The 24512-nt window shown below is 35.9% G+C and overlaps 1 protein-coding gene across 1 annotated transcript in view; it reads left to right on the top strand.

Moving 5' to 3' along the window:
• BMP5 (bone morphogenetic protein 5) overlaps positions 1 to 24512 on the top strand; it is a 115745-nt gene that overhangs the window by 80800 nt on the left and 10433 nt on the right. The window contains exon 4 of the mRNA XM_081094234.1: positions 19210 to 19404. Coding sequence (XP_080950360.1) covers positions 19210 to 19404 — 195 coding nt within the window. The remainder of the gene's footprint in view (positions 1 to 19209; positions 19405 to 24512) is intronic.

Below are 24512 nucleotides of genomic sequence, written 5' to 3'. Positions count from 1 at the left end.
TGGTATGGTCTGGGAAAAGTCAATAGTCCAGAGTTGGCTTGAACAACTTTCATGCATAAATATGATTGCAGATGCTATTAGGAAAGTGATTTGGAGACAAATCATGGAAGGAACATGAAATGTAACTTACGTATAATATATTCTGTAGCTTGCTCACACTTCATAAAAGAACTAGACTTGCTGCTTTAATCAATCACAGCAACACCATCGTGATTACATGTTGGAATGAATATCAGTTTCATGCGGTCATGGGATGTGTATTTCTCGTTCACAATCACACCCTTGGTGCTTGGTACAATGCAGGGTGTAGGTATTAAAAACATGTCTTGAATGATCATTGAATGAGTTTGTGATTTAAAAGGCTCTTTTAGACACCTGACACTGAACATGTTACTCTTCAAAGGACATTCCACACTGTAAATTTTGGGTGATTATTAACCAAACCAGTTTGGTATAACACAGGAGGAGGATTTTGTACCGCAAGCCACAGTGCAGTAGTTAAAAGTTTCAATCATAAGGTGAGGAGAAAGTCAGTGATGAATATTATTCAATGTTGTTTATCCTGCTCCTGCAAAGAAAAAATTGCAGAGGCCTAAATATATTTTGGAAATCAAAAGGCTGTTGAAATTAAAAGTAGCATTATGATTTCTCAGAGGACCTGTGGAAAATACGTCAGTCTGTGAAATATTCTTTTTAGAAATCTGACAAATGGACTGCCATGGATTTGGCATGAGAGTTTAAAACTATTCTATTGGTGTTTTGTTTTGTTTTGTTTTTAATGTAGAATAGATGATTCTGAGTTTCATAGACTTGTTTCGTCAAAATAAAGCAAACATATGTGCAAGTAAACAAACAAGATGTTGCTTTTTAATGGACAAATATAGAGCTTCCAGATAAGTAGTGGTATCCAATTGTGCAAAATCAGTTTCCAAGTGCTCAAGAACTTTCTCATAGTGATTAATAAACCTACATGATAGAATATGTACTCTCTTTTAATAGCAAATAAGTAGGCTTACGTCTGTCTTATAATTTATTGTTAGATTTTCAATTCTCTAAATTATATGACTTATTAGGACTTTATTAAAATGGTTATTAAATCTATAATTATTATCATTTAGACATATATGCACATAGGGTTTATTAAACAGCAGTATAATCTAGCATTTAAGAGGGGTTTATATTCTAAACACTATAATTTTCCATTGTTTGATGTTTTATATAGTGTAAACCTAAGTAAATTAATTATTTTTCAAACTTGAGTTCATAGAATAATGTAGAGATGGAAAAACTAATATGGTATTTTTGAGATCATTAGAATGTCTTTTTACAATCGTATGTTTTCAGACATTTTAGGTTTGGCAATACTCAGAGTAAATTTTGCCAATGACTATTTTTTCTCTCTATTCAAACCCAGTTATACGTCAAGGAAAATTCAATCCGTATGTTTCTGATTCATTTGTATTCAAGTCATCAAAATGTTGTTTTGTAAAGGTATTGTTTAATGTCCAAAAAACATTATAAAGTTCTTTTTAAAATAAGACTCCAAAATCCATTTTTTCTTCAAAGTTGTGGCATAATTTCCAAACATATCAAGTTAAAAATTAAGATTTAAAGTTAGAAATATCAAAGTTTTACTAAATTTTGTAGCCAAATCAAGAAAAAAAAATATTTCAGACATATAACTGTCCAATATAAATCCCATTATATTTAATTTAAATAATTTTTTGGTCATTGTTACAGGTAACTTAGAATTTTTGGTACCTAATTTAAATAAGAAGTATAGTAAATAGAATAGATAGCTCCATTCTGGAAATATAATTATAAGAAGATATCATTAAGAAAGTTAGATTCAAATGTTGACTCATTCGAAATACTTCGTATTTAGCTACAGCACCTATAAAATGAGTGCCATAGTAATGATTTTGTAAGGACAGTGTGAGGCTGTATTAGATGATAGGGTCTGGAGTATAATAAGACAGGAATGCTGGTCTTCATGCTCAGCTGTTTAGAGAGTAGTTCACAGAGGCTTTTTTATTTACTCTTGATGGCACTCCTTTAATTTAGGATCAACTATCTTATTGTGGAGGTTTTATAGATGTCTTAGGGAAGTTTTAGATAAATTCACAAATGATCATCCACCAAAGAAAAGTAAGATTATTAACATATGTTCTTACACTTTGAGTTGGCAGCAGAGTATATAGACAGCGCTGTTATTAGGCTCATGTCTAATAACTTTGGTTAATAAAATGATTATGGATAGGAAACTTTTAAATAAATTCTGATCTAGGGTATGAAGGCAATAGAAATGAACACCCAGAGATATGTGTGATGATAAATTGCTTGCTTATATTAGTTAGATATTCATAGACATCAGCAAATATCACATTACTAGTACTTAATATGGTACTTTTTTTGAGTCCCAACCATTTTATCCTTAGAAAAAAAATAGTTATTTTGTGGATAACTAATTGCATCAATAATATAAGGGAAACAAGGTTTTTTTTGGTCACTAGATAGTATTATATACAGTGACAAATAATTAAAGACTTCCCTATGTTAATTACCATTAGAAAAAATTTTACAACACAAAGATGTCTCAATGTGAATTACTGGTATTTGACTAGTAAACCTATTAGCAAGCCTCACACATCAACATGACTTCTTACAAAGATTGTAGAATTACACTCAGTATTTTGTTGCTCATAGAACACATGGCTGGAGAAATATTAACAGTCTTTGCTAAAGAGTTGGGGACCTGGTAGTTCCTAATATAGCATGTTGTACTGATATTTGTAGAAATTTGTATAAAATTCCCACTGTATAAATATTTCCCATAAAACAATCAGAAAACTGAAGATACCTTATGAAATACGCGGAAGAACATCAGAGAAGACCTCCTTGAAAGTCAAGGAAACAAACCATTGTAATGGTTGTCTTCTTAGATTGTAACCCATGTTGATCCTCAGCTATATTTCTCAGACATTGTAAAGGGGTAAAGGTACAGCTTTTGTTCTGCTTGTTGGTACACAAGAGTTTTCTCTATTCTTATTTTTTAGAAATTATATTCAGAGTTTTCCTAAAAGCTCCAATGATTTAATCTCCTTTCCGCCAAAATAATTATTGTGCAAACTTAAAAAAAAAGTCTTCACTTTAGTTATCAACACAATGAAATTAAAAGTGAATATTTTAAAACTTTTATTACCCAAGGTTTTTTCATGTTCTCTACTCTTTGACTTGTGGATTTTTTGTTATTGTTGTTCATTCCTGGAAATTGACAACTGCTACATCTACATTAATAATAACGAATGGGATTAGTTATTTTTCTACAACCTTGAGGTGTTTTTCATTCCTATTGTTCTTTATTATATAAAGAACAATTTAACATACTGATAAAAGTTTTCTTCACAATGACAGTGTCCTGTGATATCTCCTAAATGTGCTATTTTTAAATGAAAGTATTTGATTAAATACGTTTGTTGTGTTATCCTTAGGATCTCTAAGACAGTCTATTTTTTACCTCAGGGGAACATTTCTAAATTAAGCCCCTCTGTTGTCAGATGACTATTTATCTGTGTCCAGGGTCAGATGATCTATGTGGCTGGTTAATCTGAATATCAGCTGACATAGTGCTAATAAGTAGCAAAAGAAACTCAGAGATCAAGGGTGATATTTTTCTTTTGGTCCTGCTGTTTTGAGTATAGTTTCTCATGATTATTTATCTACGTTCAGAAAGTTGAATTATGTCTACTTATCAGAGGATCTTTTAAACATTTTGAGATTTGATAATATTCTCTTTCCTTATCTGAACTTTGTCTTATAAAGCAATTAAGTCATTTTTGTTCATAAAAGCATATGGCTCCCTTCTGCTGAATTTATGGTGATGACAATTGGTTTCAAGTAAATAAATGAGAGAGTCTACATCAGTGAAACTGCAAGAATCACATATCTTTCTAAAATTTCTGGAAGTATAAAGGAACATATACTCCTACAATTTTCCTAGGTAAATATTAGTATAAAAGAAGAAGTTCTTTATGTAGTGTTTAATGTTAAGGATAATTAGAGCATACTTGCTTGGCTTTTGGATGAATATTTAAGAATAAATTAGAAGAATAGATGAGGAATATTTATCTTCAAATATTTAACTAAGTAAAATAAATAAATAAAATTGGATTTTTTCACGTAGTCCAGAAATTAAATCAATGTGCAACAACAACAACAAAAAAGCAGATTTAAGACACAAGGAAAAAATGCTTAAGAAATGGAAATTAATGGCTGTGGAATCGTTTGTACTGTGAAGGCATGAGTTACATTTCTGGAAGAATTCACTATTTATATGACCTTTTGTCTAGGGATTATTATATTGCATGAGATAATTTGTTAGGTAATTGTAATTTAGAAGCATATGTGATAGTTTAAGCATTATACATATATATTATATTCAGAGAGGGCACAATCAATAGATATTTCTATGGTAAAGGAGCCTGATATTACGTATTTACAGTGAAACTCAAACTCAAGATATGTAAAACCAGAAATGGAGAAACTGGTAAAGGAAATCAACAAGTTCCAAGCACTTTCTTTTGGGAAATATTGTGGCAGAAACTTATACACAAGTTATCATGTGAGGTATCAGATATAAGTTCATCGGTGAAAATCTATCATTATTAAGGTTTCTAGAGAGCTCTTATTACAGCATTTAGTAGGATTATATTCCCTTTAAGTGCCACAGAAAGTTTTTCAGCATTATAACAAAACAAAATCTAAAATTTTTCAGAGCATATTAAAATGGCTTCTGATTCATATTTCTATAAAATTTCAAAAACATTAAGACATAAATTAATTTATGACAATGTATTTCTAATTTTTTTAAAGGACAAATACCATATGATTTCACTTATATATGGAATCTAATAAACAAAATTATTTAATAAAAAAAATAGAAACAGGTCAGGTCAGTGTACTCAGTGGTTGAGTGGTGACTTATGAACCAGGTCACGGTTCTATTCCAGTCAGGGCACAGTAATTTTCTTTCATCATCGCTGTTTCTATCTCTTTCACCTTCTTCCCTCCTCTCTGAAATAAATAAAAATATATTTAAAAAAATAGAAACAGAAGCATACATAGAACAGACTGACAGATATCAGAAAATAGGGGCATTGGGGGCTGGGTGGAAAAAAAGGTGAAGGAATTAACCCAAAACATATAGATCTAACAATTGACATGGTGATTGACAGAGAGAAAGGGTGGTGGTGGGAGATGGAAGTAGGCAAAGGGGTAATAAATGGGGATGGAGAAACTTGACTTTGGATGCAGTGTGCACATGATGTTTTACTGAGTTGCACACTTGAAACCTATATGGTTTTATTAACTAAGTAGAGACCCAGTGCACAAAAATTCGTGCACTGGAGGTGGGTCCCTCAGCCCGGCCTGCCCCCTCTCACAGTCCGGAAGCCCTCAGGGGAGCAGGCCTAAGCCACAGTCTGGCCTCCCTCTGTGGGAGATGACCAGGCTTATCAGGGGAAGGCACCACCCCCATCACCACGCTGTTGCTGCCACTGCCTGTCACAGTGGATGCGAGGCCTGAGCCCCAGGGCCTTGCAGCTGCTGTGGCTTTTGTCCAGATGGACATCTGGAAGACGTCCACCCTGATTAGCATATTACCCTTTTATTAGTATATATGTCACCTGAATAAATTCAATAAATAAATAAATAAATACATACATACATAAATAAATCTTGTGGTAAATAAATAGCATAGCTAAATAGCCATCCATGTAGTCATTTTATGTGGATGATTCAGAAAACTTGAGAATTCCTTTATTTTTATGGTAAAAATGATTAGATTTCTACTGAAAATAGATATTAGATTTCCCTTAGTGTTTAAGATCAGCATTTGTTTATTTCTCAAACCCATGTAAGCTGTAACATAGGGGTCTTCTAACTTATGTAATGTCTTAAAGCACATCAAAAAACATAAATCTTCCTGTATGCTATTTCCCACTGAATAAAAATGAGCTAGGGTAACTAAACATAAATATTGGAGTGCTGTTAAATTTCTACTTTGTTCAACCCACGAACTTATTAATCATATAATATTTTAATAAACTATACTTTATTTTCAAACTTGCTCTATCAAAACCTATTTTCTGTCTAGTTGAAAATCTGCTGTTTTTATACCCTGATTTTTGTAGTACTTCTTTTTATCAACATCAATTATTCTTCCATGCTAATATTTCACATTTTTCTTTTTCATGATTACTAGTAATTCCAGGTTTTACTTCGTAGGTATATCTTTAGATCATTTGAAGTAAATAGTCAAACTATGTGTTTGCTGTGATGTTCAGTCAAGATAATTTTAATAACTAAAGAAAACTAACATTTTCTGAAAGCTTACTAAATACTAGGCATTTTCTAAGCTCTTTAAATGGAATGTCTACTTGATCTTCATGATTATCCCATTTTGTGCATGAATAAATAGCCTTCCATAGTTTAAGAATCTTGCCCATGAATCTAAACATGCGTTGTTTTCAGAGCCAGATATTACATACCATGACTCTGACAAATTACATGAAGTTTGTATAAATTATAACCTGGATAAAAGGTATTTTTATAATTTCCAAATAAAACAATGCTATTAATAATGATTGTTATGGAACAACAATGAATTTTCTCTTGGATATGTTTGGAATTACCTTTTGGTTTTTATACTTTCTGTCTGGAATTTAAATGTGATCTGGCCCAAAGAAGGTAATAGCAGTTTTACCATATTTTTTTGTTTTCTCAATCTAACTACACTACTTCAATAGTTCTTTTAGCCCTTACACAATTAAAGTTAATTTGATAAATTCATAAAATAAAAAGAAGAAAAAGTAACTTTTCTTTTGCCAGCAATTCACTTCAATGTGTAATTAAATTTAGCCAAATTTAATTTCTTTATTTTTAATTTGATAACTAAATTCACCCTTCCTTTGTGCCCTGTGTCACTCACTAACATATTTTGATAGGTTCTCCTCCCCTTGCTTTCTTGCCTTCTCTGCTTTACGGTCCCTTAATCCATACTCCCTACCATGGAACCCTCCGATCTACCTCTCCCCCCACTCTCTTCAAGTCTGAACTGGTGCTCAAGTTTCTAATTTAAACCAGGGTGTAGCAAACTCATCCTCAGGCTAGTCAAGAATGCTAGTCAAGTTTCAAAAAAAAAATTATTGGTTTATTATTTTGCAAAAAGCCAGTCTGAAATCAGTCCTTTTCTCTCATCACATTATCCCTTTCCCCAGCATCAAAGCTGATGGTGAGTTGGTATAGTTCTAACTTTTAAAAAGGTTTTGAACTACCTGAATTGTGTTTTGGGGGAGTAACACATTGGGGTATTTTTTTTTCCAAAAAAAGAAAAAAAGGAAGATCTCTGGCATTGAAACACATTTTAAAAAATTGACAGTGTACTTAGCTTTTTTTTTTTTCTTACCCATATAAGCAGAGCTTCATCAGACTGCTTTTCTAAAAACCTCATATTTTGAACAAAAAGGTTTGAATTTTCTAATTTACAGATAGTTTAGTCCTGTTGATAATGAAAAACCATGATTCTGATTTCTTTTTGAATATCTATATCTATTTTTGATATCTATATTATATTTTTCTTCAGGTAGAACTCTGAAATGGGCATCTAATGGCCTAGTTTAGTCTTGTGTAACAATTTGTAGTGAGAAAATAACTTTCATTTATAAACAGATGTTGATGATAGAAAATATTCAGTAATAAATTGTAAAACTTGCCTTTGCTATTTTACCATGTCCATTTTATACACAACATTTCAGAACGAGGTTTTAAAGGCAATTTCCTTTGTTTTAATTTATAGTATGTTTATATTTGAATGAGATCCACATGGTAAACATAATTTGCTTATCCAAATTTTAGCATCACAACTCAAAAACATACATAAAAGAGAGTTTTGAAATCAATGATTTATAAAGTAAGCAGAGACAAACAGGAGTTAGTCTTGCTTCATTATCTGGTGAAAGATGTACTTTACCATCACTTAGCTTTCCCTAATGAAAATGGATATGGAAGTGTTTGGCTACATCTGTATTTCTGTTTTTGATTTTCCCTAATTCAGAACAGTAATCATGGAGCACCAGTCTTGCCCAACAAAGCCAATGTTAGGAACATAGTCCAGTTTTTGTTGTTTGCTATATTCCTTATTCTAGACTCTAACCCTGGTTTCAGTCATGATCTGAGGGGTAAATGTTTTCATGGTTATATTGATTTAATGCCATGAAGAATATGAAATTCTCCTTATTTTTGTCATACCCAAACATTAACTCTGTCTTTCCTGTTGCTCTTTCCACTGTAATTTTATCTTCTTGCTGGTACATGGTTGTTAAAGACATATTGCAAAAATAGCAGTGCTGGTTTTGCATCACAATCGGGGAGCACAATGGGAAGAAGAGAGAACCTCTAGTCAGTGTAAGGTATGAGGAGTCACTGCAGTTCTGTGCCGCTGAGAGTTGAACTTGGGCACACATGGAGTAAGCTCACAGAGGATGAAGGAAAACCAAAACAGAAACAAAAGCATCTAACAAGCAAACCAACCGTATAGAGTGCAAGTGATGATCAAAATTTGAAATTAGAGGGGAATTTTTTTGATAAGGAAATTATATGTCCCAGGTCCTTAAAAATGCACACCAATTTCACTGCAGTGTGAAAATTTCCATCTGAATGGAATCGAAACCGGGGAGACCACCTGCCCTTTCATGGCTGGCAAGGAGTGTTCAGTGCCTATCTTCCCACTTCCTGAGGAAAATCCGATTTTGAACTTAACAAAACAAGCAGCTCCAACACTGTTCTTGACAGACAGTTTGTGGGTCACTGACGGACCTATGAGATGGATGGTTTTCCTCCCGTCTTCTCAAGGTCAAAAGCAGAGACCTAAGATGAAAGCATCAGCCCTAAATAATCCCTGACAAAGGGAACATTGTGTACTTAAAGGAATAGCACGCTACTTTAGGGTTGACAGGGTGGAGTTAAACAAACATCTGACACTTTTTAAGCCTTATTGTATTCATTACTGAAATGTAGTCATTGTTTTGTTATGAGGCGTAAATAAGATCACGCATGTAAATCAAGGTGAAATACCTAGCTTCAGTGAATGGCAGCTGCTGCTCCTCTCTGAACTTGAGAAGTATTGAATTAGCTAACCTCCGCAATTCTCAGTTTCTCCGATCCTTTTGAAAGGCATGCTCTTTATTACTTTTGGATACCAGCTATATCTACATGTGCATCTAGTCACACCATTTCTCTTTGAAGTAATACAACTGATCCTATATAATAAAAGGCTAATATGCAAATAGACCAAATGGCAGAATGACTGGTCGCTATGACGCTGGGCTCATGGCTGGCAAGCACAGTGTCGGTGGTGGGGGCCTCTTCTGCCTCCATGGCAGCACTAAGGAGCCCTCAGGGGATGTCTGTCTGATGGCTTAAGCCTGCTCCCCACAGACATCTCTCGAGGGGTCCTGGACTGCAAGAGGGTGCAGGCTGGGCTGCAGGACCTCCCCCCGCCCCCACAGTGCACGAATGTTGTGCACCAAGCCTCTAGTCCAGTGATGGCAAACCTTTTGAGCTCGGCGTGTCAGCATTTTGAAAAACCCTAACTTAACTCTGGTGCTGTGTCACATATAGAAATTTTTTGATCTTTGCAACCATAGTAAAACAAAGACTTATATTTTTGATATTTATTTTATATATTTAAATGCCATTTAACAAAGAAAAATCAACCAAAAAAATGAGTTTGCGTGTCACCTCTGACACGCGTGTCATAGATTTGCCATCACTGCTCTAGCCTATAATAATAAAAGTGTAATATGCTAATTAGACCGGACGTCCTCCTGGATGACCGTCTGGATGAAGCCAGGGCTGTGAGGGAATCCCAGGTCCCAGGTGCCAGAGGGAAGCTGGTGCCAGCAGCCATGGGAAGGAAGGCCTACCCTTGCACGAATTTCGTGCATCAGGCCTCTAGTAGATATATAAAAGTTCTAGTTATGCTACAAGATCAGATGATGCTGATGACCCCCAACGTAACACTCTGGAAATCCAACTATTATTTTGCATATTATTTCCTATTTTTATAGCTCAGAAGGACGCTTTTGATCTGGGGACCACCATGGAATCAATGTGGCATGAGATCTCCCCTTGGGAATGGTACTTATGTGTGGTAGGCCAATTTACATTCTCGCCACAGCCAAGGACATGAGAAATTGAAGAAAAGGTCTGCTTCTCTTTACTCAGATGAATATTTTTTGGTCCAATCTTCATATGTATAAGAAATAAGTCAGAAATGTCTAAACTCCATTTTATTTTTTTTTGCAGAGTAGACACTTTATAATGGCATATGCATTCGATATCTCAGTATCAGCTCTTTACTGCATATTTGGAAAAACATCTTTTACTCTTGTCACTCTTTCTCTTAGATGTCAAAATAATGTATTTCTCTTCCGTTTTGGTAATATTGGCCTATTGCAAGGATCCTACAAGCAGCTTGTGGTCATTTTACAGGTTCATGTATCAAATTGAAAGGGAAGGTCAAACATTTAGGGAACCACGCTTTTCTGTATGATAAAAAAATACTTTGAATAATATATCATATAAGCTGGTATAAAAGAATGTTTTCTTTAGAAACTCATAAATTTCCCAAACAACTGCAGTAAGTTCATTTTGAGGACCACTTCCCCCACTATCAATAAAAGGCAGAGTATGAAATTAATTTCACTGCTATGAAACAAACTAAAAAGCTTTTCTTCATTGATATACTAAGACATAATCATAGTTTTTAAAGACCCTGTTGGTTGATTTCTGCTAAAATATGCATCATTAGAATTTTATTTAAATCTTTTATGATTTTAAGGAAAGAAATATCTGTGTGTGTACACTTTTTTTTTTAAAAAAAAAAACTCACATAATAACTGGAAAAAAGTCTAAAAAATAATTCACTTTTCCCATGGTTTTGTGAAAAGAATGTTTGTGCCTTCTTAAAATAAATGAGGGCTATGAGATCAACTAACCAGTCTTTTGGGGCATGTGACAGATGATGTCTGTAAAACTCATAGGGCCTCAGGGGAAAGGCACTATATACAGAATGGGGCCAAAGTAGGTTTACAGTTTTTCATATGAAAAACAGTACAATGAATAATAATAGAAGAATAAACTCTGTCTCACCTACTTACAACTGTAAACCTACTTTTACCCCACCCTGTATATGGAGAAGAGCTATTGAAAAGTGCTTGTGTGAAGGTAAGTTGGAATTCTTAGTTTGACATGCATATTCCACTGCCTGAAATAGGGCCCAAGTTAGCATTTGTTGGGCTTGTCATCCCTGAGACAGTACACTTCTCATCGCAGACTGATGTCCCATGGGAAGAGACTGATCATTTCTGTCATCTCAGTCCCACCCTCGGTGCAATAAAACTTCTGCGTGTCTGGACAGCTTCCACAACTGGGCAAACACCTCTCGCTGTGATTCTTGATGTTTAGCCTTTCTTTTCTCAGGTCCTCCCTCCTGGAGTCCCATGAACTTCAGTCCTCAACTGTTTGTATTTTTCCCCCTCACGCCTCTAGTCAGCATGCTGTTGTTTCTAGCCAAATATCCACTTTTCTAATCCCCACCATGCTTTCAAACTGGAGGGCATTACAGTCCTTTCTGCAAAAGTTGTAGAAAGAATTTCAACTTTAAAAAAAAAAATCTTCCTCCTTTGAACTTATCTCTCCTTCTCACACCGCAATCATAGAGGAAAATGGATTCCTCCTACTGTCATATTACCAGGAATTATAACCACATTTACTTTTTTCTTTTTTTAAATATATTTTTATTTATTTCAGAGAGGAAGGAAGAGGGAGAGAGAGATAGAAACATCAATGATGAGAGAGAATCATTGATTGGCTGCCTCCTGCACGCTCCCCACTGGTGATCGAGCCTGCAACTCGGGCATGTGCCCTTGACCAGAATTGAACCTGGGACTCTTTAGTCTGCAGGCCGACGCTCTATCCACTGAGCCAAACCGGCTAGGGCATAACCACATTTCTTATCTTTAGGTAATTCTTAACTCACACTTCATGTCAGTGTCAGCATATTGTTCCCAATTACCCTCTGTGACTGCATACCTCCAATATGTCTTTTCTCCTTTAATATCAGCCACAGAAGCCTATTCTTATTCTTATATTATTACATTTGTTCCTTTGGTTTTTGAATCTTTTTCATTACTGAGTGTACTAGAATTGTACATATGTAATATTCAATATATAATATTTAATATGTAATTAAGTGGTTATTTTTAATTTACTCTTTTAAATAGCAGTATAAAGAAGAGAGTGGGAAGTTCTAGCAAAGGCACTGCATGAAGAGCCTGTTTTTTTTTTCAGACAAAACCCCAGAATTACTATAAAGAATCACTCAAAAACCTTACTATCTTACACTCTGTTATCCCAATAAATTAAAATTTTCCCGTGTCACTGAGATCGCCTAATATCCAGCCTTTCTTGGTGCTTGAGTTTATAAGACAATGTAAAACATTTTAAAAACAAGAAAGTTCTCAGCCCAAATGTAAAATTCTGCTTGTGATATATCAAATCCATGTGCTTGTATCTGGCCATAAATCTATGCTTGTACTATAAAACTAGAAGCTATGTAAATTTTTCATCAAATTATAACAGAGTTGAAATTGAGAGCTAGATTGCAGTGTGCTTACTTTAAGGTCACACTGAGTTAAAATGTATATGCAATTTAAGTAGACAAAATTGTATCTTCTCCACATTCCTTAAAATCTGATGTAAAATGATTTGGTCTATATGCTGGGTAGAGAATTCTGCACATTTTAAATCATCTGCTTCTAGAGGGGTTAAATTCCAGTATAATTTAGAATTACAGAAACTATAATTTATGAGCCCCAGAATCAAATTTAATCACAGATTGCAAATAAGCAAAGATCAGGAGGATATGTGAATGAGAAACAATGCATTGACTTGTTTTCTATGAAATCATTCATAAAGGATACTGCAAGAATCTTTTCTGAAATGAAGGAAAGACAATTTGTGCACAAGTTCCATCACAGGTGTTTTGGGTTAAGCAGTCAATTACTGTGAGTTTATGGAGGGAAAAACAAACTGGAATTTATGCTAACATCTTAGAGCGATATGAACGTTTAGACTCTGATAAATGCTCAAATGAATGTTTTTCAAACTGTATATTCTGGAGGGAAACTAAATGCTCCTATTTGGAACCACTTATCCTTGTAACATCAACATGTCTCTAAAGAGCTGTTTTATGTCAGAGTCTCCTTTAATAACCCTGATTTTAAAGAAATAAACACTTTGAAAGTCACATTTTCCAAAAAGAATGGCCTGAAATACAAAACCAGTGAGTTTGAGATGGATCTTCGGTTTGCCGGCTCACCTTCTCTCTGACGCTGACCGTGAAACAGTGTGCTCCCAGACAGATGTGAATACAATGCCCTGACCCCAGTGCTACCCAAAGTCTTAAGGGTCCGAGTAGTGTATTTAGAAGTCTTGACTCTCCAGCTTCAATTATGATAAAATTTAGTAGGCATGAATCCTGGACTCACATTCGTCCCTCTTGATTGCCGTGTGAAGAGAATAATTGTTTCTTTTTAGATGTCATCCTAGCCCCAGTCTTTATTCACTGTGTGGTTAATACAACTGAGAAATTATATGACCAGATATGTTTTGCTGCTCACATTGTTTCTCTTCCCTTGGTACTTGTATGATCATTTTTAGGGGCAATATGGCAGCCAACATATGAATAGTTCTAAAAGTTTTTACAAGCAAAGATCTAATGGGTATTCTTTTTACAAACATAAAAGGCAAATACCTCTGCCAATTCCAAACCCCTGACTTCCATTTTTGTTCTCATGATCTCTTTCATTTTATAATCCAAGAATTCTATGATACACAAGCCTAGGATAATTGGGCACAAACATTGTTTCTTTGGGTGTAGCTGCCATCAGTGAAATCACTGGAATGCTGGTAAGCTCTTCAGGGGCCTTTGCTATCTCCTATCTTCTCCCATTTGTGTAGGAGACCCCAAAGCTATTTAAGCTTAAACAACCAAATTATTCTCTTTCTCTTGTTATCAATCTACCCATTTAACAGGTCACATTTCTTCCATCTGCCCAGTGTACAACATTAGGGCCTGGATATAATGCAAGTGTCCTAAGTAGAAGCCAAGAAAGGATCTGGGGTGTTTATCTAAGGTCCCTTGACATAAACTTTAACCATGCAGGTGTGAGACATTCAAGCAGTTGCTAGCCAAGAGGCTACTCTACCCAAGCAGGACCAAGGGCAGGCCTAGGACCAAAAAGACCAGAAACCTTAATTTCAGTTTTAAGCGTATGCAAAATAATTAAATTAACTGCCGAAGGAATTACACCACAGGAAACATATGCAGTTGCAAATCACACAGCACTTTATTATTCAATAAAAGTTCCTGATGCTGCAGGTACAGGCATAATGGGATCCCAGTGGTGCTGTCCTCTGGGGTCCAGCAGCGGGGCTGGTCCAGTCCAGATGCAAGGGGCCAGCGTTCCTCACCCAAGAGCTTGGTTGCATCTAGATTGGGAGGTACTAGCCATTCTTCTGTCCTCTGGCAGAGAGAGGAGCCTGGAGCAGCGTCGCTTGCAGCACTGACAAGAGGACGTGCCTTTGTGGCTGTCTCGACAGGCAAGCACCATTGGCTGGCCAGGACCCATTTTTAAAACCTGTTTCGTACCCTCAGCAGTTCAGGTGGCTATCAATGAATTACGTCAATGCACACATGTTAATTTCAAATAGGGCAAGGGGCTACATGCGGTTATCTAGGGAGAGTACATCACTCACTCAAATGGTTATCTTGTCAAGTCACTCTGAGTCAGTAACTGAAGTTCAAATCCTTATATGTGAGGTACACAAGCTTCAGGGCAGTGGGGAATGTGTCTTTAATATCACACTTTAAGTTTCAAGGAAACATTTCAAAACCTTCCTAATATTTTTAGATATTCTTTAAGCATTTTTATTTTATTTTTAAAAAAATATATTTTATTGATTTTTTACAGAGAGGAAGGGAGAGAGATAGAGAGCCAGAAACATCCATGAGAGAGAAACATCAATCAGCTGCCTCACGCACACCCCCTACTGGGGATGTGCCCGCAACCAAGGTACATGCCCTTGACCGGAATCGAACCCGGGACCCTTGAGTCTGCAGCCTGACGCTCTATCCACTGAGCCAAACCAGTTAGGGCTTTAAGCATTTTTAAACATTTCTATATTTTACTACAACAGCAAGGGAGGTGACCTCTTGATCTAACAGTCACTTCATGCATCATTGGCACTGTCTCTCTCTTTGGTACACTTGTTGGTGCACCTTAAAGTCCTAATGCTCTGCTCACCTTTGAACAGTGACCACTCTCAGAAGCTCATGCTGATGCTGGTACAGGAGATAATCTTGGATCCACAGTCTGTCATCCTGTCCCAGTGAGGAGATGCTCCAAGGCCACTCTTCTGATTTAGGGAGACCCTTTTCTCACCACCTGTGTCACATTACTAACCAAGCTCCAAAGTAGTGATGCCTTGACTTCCTAGTATTTTGTAGGGACTTTAGGTAAAAACAGTTCTATGACATTTTCTTGAATTCTCTTTGTTCTTTAGAAGTTAGTCATGCAACCTAATTGGAGCTGCACAGACTTGAAATCACTGTTTCCTTATACTCACTAGGACATTGTTCTGAATCTATGAGTTAGGGATTCACCTTTTCCTTAGAATGACTTTCCCATGAAGTTGCTCCATCCTCATTCAAAAACATGTGCAGTGAATTACTCCTACCAATATTCTAGCTATGCCTAGACATGTCTGAATCCCAAGGTGACTAAGCTTGGGCTCAAGCTGATGTCCTTACCATCCTTTTAACTTAATACTCTTTTTATTATCCCACCCCATTTTTATGGTATATTAATGCTTAATCTTTATATATCATCTATCTGTAATACTATACCTTTTAAACTAGAAGTAAAAAATAAGGATCAATTTTGAAAATTAAATCCATACTAATACACATCTACATATAGGTTTCCTAAATCAAAAGGTTTTGGGTAGACTTCTTTATTTTTATATTTGCAATATCTAAAACATACTGTATGCTTAATAATAAAATTGACCATGTTCAAATAAATTTTATAAAAGATTCAATATTTTCAATACATGTAATATAGTCTGGGTTCCCATTAGCACTTCTAATAGAAACAACTGTTCAGCCATTCAAAAGGTTTAGTCTACATAATCAATGTAGGTGTATTGTGTCTGAAGGAGTAGGTCAAATAGTTAAGCTATGGTGTAGCTCAAGACCAAAAGTAACTGAGCAAGCATTAACTTATGGAATCTTAATAGTCACCTCATTGCTGAAGTAAAAAGGAAACCAAGAGGAAACTTAATAATATCAAAAGTTATTTTAAAGGGAGTTCACATTGGTTTGAAGGGTACTTTACTTCACACACAATATCCACCTTTGTAAAGCCCAAGAAACCCATATTTGTAACATACGCACATCTTTACGGTTTTCAGAACATAAATCTTTAGAGAAGTATTTTTTCTCTACAGATAAAAATTAAAATATTGAAAGTCTTTAGGAAAATAATAAAAGAAACCCTCCTGCAAACCAAAGGAAACTTGGAACTTTGCGTTAAGTGCCTATTTAACTATAAAAGGGTCTGTGTGTGTTGTAATGAATGGAAAACCGATTTTACTGTATTCCATTTGTGAACATCTTGCAGCAACCTATTTCAGTATTAGAAAGATCATATATTAAAAATAATTTCTGCAGTCATCAATCTATACAAGTAAAAATCTAGTTTCTGTTAAATTAACACTTCATTAAAAAATCAAAATAAAAGCTCAACAAATACTTTTTATGTTGTACTCCAAGACGGGGGAAAAAATCAAAAATTTGAAGAACAGATTGCCAGTTATTCTATTCCATAACAGTTCAGTTTCTCAGTTCTTTTTTTTTCTGTTGCTGAGCTCTCTGTCACTGGAAACATCTTAAACCAATTTCAACTGCTACACCTGAATAAACATGTTGTAAAAGTGTTTATGTATTGAAGTGGGTCAGTTCAAGGTATGGTATTTGGCTGGAACTTCTAATTTCTCTTTTTACAGCAAAAGGGCTGCCAGAAGGAGGAAGTCTGAGCTGAATTAATACATTTGTTACAGTGGAAGTAGAATGGAAACTGCTCTGACCACAAATCAAACTGCCTCTTTCATTTATGCCAGTGATAGAGTTTTTCTAAGAAATATAGACTCTGGCATAAAGCCACTGTAAGTTTGCATTTAAAAGAGAAACCTATATGCTTATTTGTTTAAGGTTTACTGCTTTGATTATTTGTAAGCTCTTTCTTGGGTAGGACTGAGCATAGTGTCATCGGTGGGGTGGAATGCCATTTTAATACTTCTAGGGACTGAACAGGTTTTGCCACTATGCTGTAGAACAATTGTTGAGCATCCTGATGCTGCCTGGACTGGAGCACACTTTTTTATTTAACCAATACCTCCACATTTAAAGGACCTCTGTGTCTGTCCCAACAGCTGCACAGCCTCACATGACACAGTCTCATTTTCTGACGGTGGAAGGTCTCCTCACAATACAGTATACACAAAAGTGTTTATGCTGCCAAAATAAATTTTGTTAAGAGCGTGGGTTTATTTGCTAAAAAGCCATTGATGCTGTTTCAGGGACTTGTTTTCCTTTTCCTTCTTCTAAGGTGGGTCAGGCTATAGAGTGGACTGAGGTTGCTCCACAGTCTTCACTGAATAAATATTTTAAGAAAACATGCACATCTCCCATGGGGCAAAGCAGAGTCAGTCATGCACATATTTCAAACCACATTATATATTACTCTTCAAAGATGGGAAATTTCTCTATGTCAAGTAGATAATTTGCATGAGTTTTTAGTAATTCTCAACTAAATTTACAACATTAAGATTACATAGTTCATTCTCTTTGTGTGATTTTCATGGACCAATATCAGCCAATGGTTTGCTTCATATATATTATAGTATTAAAGTATATGATTAGATATTTATGTTATATTTAATATTTTCAGTGATTGTTTTAAACTAGAGAGGATAATAAGAGTGAATTGTAAAAAGGGGAAATAGTAATATGTAACTCCTAGATTATTTGCGGAATCAAATAACACAAGGAAAACAGTAAAATGACTAGCATATCCATAGCAAGGGCTCCAAAACATTTGGCATGATTATAATTATAAGTGTTATCATTGTTACCCCAATGGGAGAGGCACTTTATTAACCTCCACTGCTAGGCCCTAGGACACCTTGACTTCTAACTCACTCCTCTACCGGCCCTTCTTCTCTGATGCACAGCCATAGCGAGTGGCTCAGAAAGGTCAGAGATGAAGGTCAGTCTTCATGCTCATCGGGCATTTTTCTCCTTTCTGAAAGACTCCAGGCTTGGTTTGTGTCTTCTGAGATCTTTTCAGTAAACATTCAGTTGTGTCAAAACTCAGAAGGAGGGGAATTATGAAATCTTCATGTTTCCCTCCAGTTGAGAAAAAGCTGGCACTTGAAGCAAGTCCCCATCCCCAGCGGGGCTGGAATGACCTTTGAATGACCTTTGAAGAGCTTTCAGTAGAGCCCAGCTCTGTAAAGTCTGCTGGGCACAGGCCAGAGGGCAAGGGGGAGGCGATCAGCACTAGTTAATGCTTGGAGGGCTCGAAAGGAGCTGGGGAAAGTAGCAACATCCAGCCAGCCATTCGGCTTTTACCACTTAGAGGAAAATTATAGGGAACTTAATACAGAAGAGCCCATAGCTCATATTTTTGAAATTGTTACTCAATGTGGACATTTCCAGGCTGACGGTAGTCAACCTTCCCATGTATAGTATTGCTGACTTCCAGGTCTGAGAGCTCTGTCAGTGGAGGCAGCCCGAGGGTGTTCTGTGGTGGAAGAATGATGCAAAATGCAAAACCAAGCATGGATAATTGTCTGTAATCGTAAACTCGCAATGTTTATAAAGATATTTGGCCTGAAAAGAAAAGATTCTGATAATGTTTTAAAACTCTCCCCGCCCCCACCAAAGTACTCTCAGAATTCATTCATATCAGGTAAAGTTGATCTTGTTTTTCATAAACCGAGTGATTGTGCATTGTGTTCTAGGACGCAGTATCAACGTCAAATCTGCTGGTCTGGTGGGGAGACATGGGCCTCAGTCAAAACAACCGTTCATGGTGGCTTTCTTCAAGGCGAGCGAGGTACTCCTGCGATCCGTGAGAGCAGCCAACAAACGGAAAAACCAAAACCGCAGTAAATCCAGCTCTCACCAGGACTCCTCCAGAATGCCCAGTGTCGGAGGTAAGGTAACACCGGAGCAGCAATGCACAGAGTTATGGGGTCACATGTTGCAAATCAAGTAGCCACCATAAATTTACTCTCTGGATATACCTTTATTTGGTTTATTAAATCACCCAGCAATATTTCTAGCATCCCCAGAATGTTTCATCAGTGAATCACTTGGTAATTCATTTTAAAATAAGTATGGCTGGCCTTGCTATGTTGAAAGATTCAGTTCAAATTAAAATCAAGCTGGCAGTAATAAAATTATGAAATGGCTACGTCAACAAAGTCTAGCCAAAAGTGAATTGCACAGCTTGCTGAGCTGACCTCCCCAGGACCTCTCAAATATGGATGGGTAGCCAGGTAAATTCAACATAAAAATGTTTCTTTAGTACTTAAAACAATACATGTGAATCAGGCAGTTTAATTTTTTTTCTGACAATAGAAGCAGGAATTAAGATCATTAAGATATTTGTATTTCCATTAATTTTTTGGAGGGCTATTATCTCGATAATCTGCCTTGTGTGTGTGTGTGTGTGTGTGTGTGTGTGTGCGCGTGAGCGCGCATGTGCGCTCACACACATACACACGTATATAAAAATCTTACAGTGAAATATTATAAGCACACAATGGATCCCAATGAGCCTGCAATTTAATCTATTGATTGGTAGAAGGGATATAAAAGTAAATTTGATCTAAATGCCTCTAACTGCCAAAATCTGAAGTGATTTCATCATATTATTTATGCCAATAAGTGCCTTGTTTAGTCCAGGCCACAGGCAGATTTTTATAAGCTCTTTTTAGATAAAAATGATGGCTATTTTATGCCAAGAAATTATCTTTATCTCTAAACAATAAGTCTATTTGGAGGGGAAAAGTTACCGTAGCACATCTCAACTTAGTCTAACATGTTGGTTCATTCGTGAAATATGTGTTCTTCCATGTTAATGGTCACCACATGCGAGGCACAATAGATGAGCTGGCAGATAAAACAGATGTAATCCCTGCATATGGCTTTTCAGCAAATTAGAATGCTTAACTCTTGCGAAAAGACACATCCAGACAGTGTTTGCCATTGTACCTGAACTCTTCATCCCCACCCCCCCAATCACTTAAAACTGATAAATCATATAAAAACACATGCTTGTGTTTGTCTGTCTGTCTGTTTGTTTATTTTTGCATCTGGGACTGTCAACAAAAAGAATAAGTGGAATTCATTGGAAACCTCCTAAAGTATGGGCTCTAGGAGAGTACTGTTAGAAAGAAATCTATTTGGTGTATTTAACAACAGAAGCAAGAGGGAGGATTTCTTTATGAAAAAACATTATACTGAATTACATGCTATGTATAGAGTGATGTGGTTTTTTGGTTTGTTTGTTTAATCTTCACCCAAGGACATGCTTATTGATTTTAGAAAGAAGGAAGTTGGTGGGGGTGGGGGGGGGAACATTGGTTGGTTGCCTTCCAGTCCATACCCCAACCAGGGATCAAACCCACAACCTAGGCATGTGCCCTCACAAAGAATCAAATCTGAAACCTTTTGGTGTATGGATGACACTCCAACCAACTGAGCCACACCAGCCAGGGCTAGAGCGATGTTTTAAAATAATTATCTAACAAATAAGTTTAACCTTCTTTTTCACTTGAAAATAAAACATGATAGTAGTGCCTCGTTACCAATCTATTTTATAAAGATCTTCAGAAGATATTTAGTTTGGCAAAAATTGTAATTGGTTAATATGAAAGCTGGGGAAAAACAACTTTCCAAGACCTTCCCTTCCTTGTAAATACTCGCCTGTCAAAGTTGTATATTTTTCTTTTCATGTAGAATGGTCTGAAATTGGTTGAAATGTTTTTAATTTAATGTAGCAGACTGCATTAAGAAAAAGGTTTGTTAAAACTTGAATAGAATAGTAAATACTTTTTGAGGAAACTACAAAGGGAAAAGCCCAAGTCCAGTACTTATTATTGAGCTCATAACATCTCTGGCAGAGGCGGTCTAGAGAGCAAAATCATCAAAGTCCTTTTCCCCATTGGTGAACTCTGTTTATCTTCTCTTTCTGACCACAAGTAACAAATGTACTGCTATAACAAGAGATGAATAAAACATATGGGGCAGAAATCGCGTAAGTTTTCACCAGTTTCCTAACACCATTTAGAGCACAAAGTTATTCTAATATAGACCAATATTTTCTCTTTTAAAAGTTTGTCATTGGCAACCATTTCTGTGAAATATGTGGTAGATGGTTTTGGAGCAAGTTCATATTTTGATAATAAAAAAAGGAAGAAAGTAGCTGGTTTGTGTCTATGAGACTTAACCTTTCAATAGGTACTAATCAAGCAGACAGGAAAAAAGTCTTATGGAATTTGACCTAAAAGACAGGGCTTTAAGGAAAGGGAATGCTAATATAAACACAAAATTTGATGCTTAGGAGACTTGAAATGCCAGTGAAATTTTAAAATTATCCAAATATAAATAATAAATGTTGTAATAGTACTAGGCTTTTACAATAAAATACTGTGCAAAGACTCCATGGCTAAGAAAGGAGGGAGGAGTGTTTTAGTAGATGTTTGCCTGATTGCGTTTATTTATTTATTTATTTTTTCAAGTCAAATCATCAAATGTTGACAGTTTCAGTTAGTGCAAGAGAATTAAAACTCAGGTTTTTATTGCTGTGTTTACCCCCACTTCTTTCCTATTTCAATGATTCTTGCCTTCTGATTTCTTAATACCCCTTTATTCCTGCATACTCCTATGGGAGAGCCTAGGACAGCCGTGGGCAAACTATGGCCCGCTGGCCGGATCCGGCCCGTTTGAAATGAATAAAACTAAAAAAAAAAAAAGACCGTACTCTTTCATGTAATGATGTTTACTTTGAATTTATATTAGTTCACACAAACACTCCATCCATGCTTTTGTTCCGGCCCTCCGGTTCAGTTTAAGAACCCATTGTGGCCCTCGAGTCAAAAAGTTTGCCCACCCGTGGCTAGGACCATGTCTAGCATATAACAGAAACCATCAAAATACTTGGTGTTTAAGTTAATGTGTTGACTGTATGGGAAAACCTAACCCCCTCTTCAGGTTAAAATACACTGAACCACAGCTCCCATGTTTTCTGCAGAAACTACACCTCTTTAGTTTTTTGGCAAGAAGATTGAGCAAACATGTTATGGGAGAGGTAGCCTGTTTCATGATGAGGCAGTACAGTGGATGTTTGAATTTGGGTGTTGGGGGAAGACAATGGAGGCAATAGCTAGCTTTTAGGTGAGCCACTCTTTAAAATATAAAGGCACAGGGTTGGTAAAAAAAATGTTAAAGAACCTACTGAGGGCTAGATGCTGTCCTATATCAGTGTCAATAGGAATAGAGCATTAAGAATTTGGAAAAAACTAAAATGCCAAAGGCAAGTCCTGGTTCACTGCAGAACTGCTTGATAAAATTACTTATTGTGTGCTCCATGCCAGAGATCTTTGAAGGCAAATCCAGTTATTGGTGGCCCTGCCCTACACCATGGTGATTTCTTAGGACACTTTCTTTCAAAAAGTGATTATAATGAAAACATTGTGCACTTAATCTCAACCCTGACAGGCACTATCTCTTGCCTAGTGGATGGAATGTAAAGTAATACCTCTTGGACAAACATATTAATCAAAACCAGAAAGAACAATTAATTGAAATCAATTGTTTAGAATATTTTATATAATTAATATATGCTTTCATTACTTAAAAATAATCAAGTCATAAATAAGGCTAGAATTCTCCTTTGATCAATTAATCCTTTTGAGATAGGTTACCCCGATATCAACAGGGTATGTGCACTTCAAAACCTTTTCTTCCATAGATAGTCTCTTTTGGAGAATATATTTTTGTTATGTGTTCTTAACTACATGATTGATGTATTTTATGTATTTTTAACGACTGTTTTTTTTTTTAAGAGCAGTTTTAGTTAGGTTCATAACAAAATAGGGAGGAAGGTACAGATTTCCCGTGTACTCCTTCATCCCATTCATGGATAGCCTCCCCCATTATCAATATCACTTACCAAAATGGCATATGTGTAACCAAAGATGATCCCACATTTACACTCCATAATCACCCAAAATCTAGTTTACCTTAGGGTTGTCTCCTGGTGTTGTACATTCTGTAAGTTGGGACAAATGTAAAATGATGTATATCCTTTGCTATAATATCACATAGAGTATTTTCACTGCCCTTAGAATCCTCTGTCCTCTGCTTATTCATACCCCACTCTTCCTTAGCAACCACCTATCTTTTTATTGTCTCCATAATTTTCCCTCTTTAGGAATGCTATATCCTTGTTTTATCTATTTTTTTTTAACAATATGTCTCCACCATCTTTAAAATTGGTGATCTCATTCTTGGTGACCTCTACCGCATATAGTCAATAGTGCTTGTGAGAGTTTATTTAATCATATCGCTCTTAAAAGGGACATTTGGTTCTTTCTAAATCGGGGCTTTCAAAATCAATGAAAATCCTGCAAGACTGCACATATAAGAATACATCTAATCCACAGGATTTCTATAGTAATTAACACTAAAAGCCTGTGTCTATACCCTGAGTCCCGAAAAACTTTGGAAATCCCTCCTAAAACAACAATTATTTTGGTGCATATAATATCTAGCTCACTGTATCTATCTACCTACCTATCTATACCCTTATCTATCATCTACATATCACTTAATCCTGGGCCACTACTTACTAGTTGTATAATCTTGAACAATATATATGACCTCTATTTGCCTCTGTTGCTTCATAGGTAAATTGAAAATTTTAACAGTACCTACCCCATACGGCAGTGATGGCGAACCTTTTGAGCTCAGAGTGTCAGCATTTTGAAAAACCCTAACTTAACTCTGGTGCCGTGTCACATATAGAAATTTTTTGATATTTGCAACCATAGTAAAACAAAGATTTATATTTTTGATATTTATTTTTATATATTTAAATGCCATTTAACAAAGAAAAATCAACCAAAAAAATGAGTTCATGTGTCACCTCTGACACACGTGTCATAGGTTCGCCATCACTACCATAGGGTGAGGTTACTTGGGTTGTGAGGATTAAATGAATTAATGTATATAAAGAACTGATAACCATGGTACA

The sequence above is a fragment of the Myotis nattereri genome, assembly GCF_964212035.1.
Source record: "Myotis nattereri genome assembly, chromosome: 6".
Taxonomy (NCBI): domain Eukaryota; kingdom Metazoa; phylum Chordata; class Mammalia; order Chiroptera; family Vespertilionidae; genus Myotis; species Myotis nattereri.
Note: the sequence above shows the minus strand (reverse complement) of the source record. Positions and strands in the feature narration are given on the sequence as shown.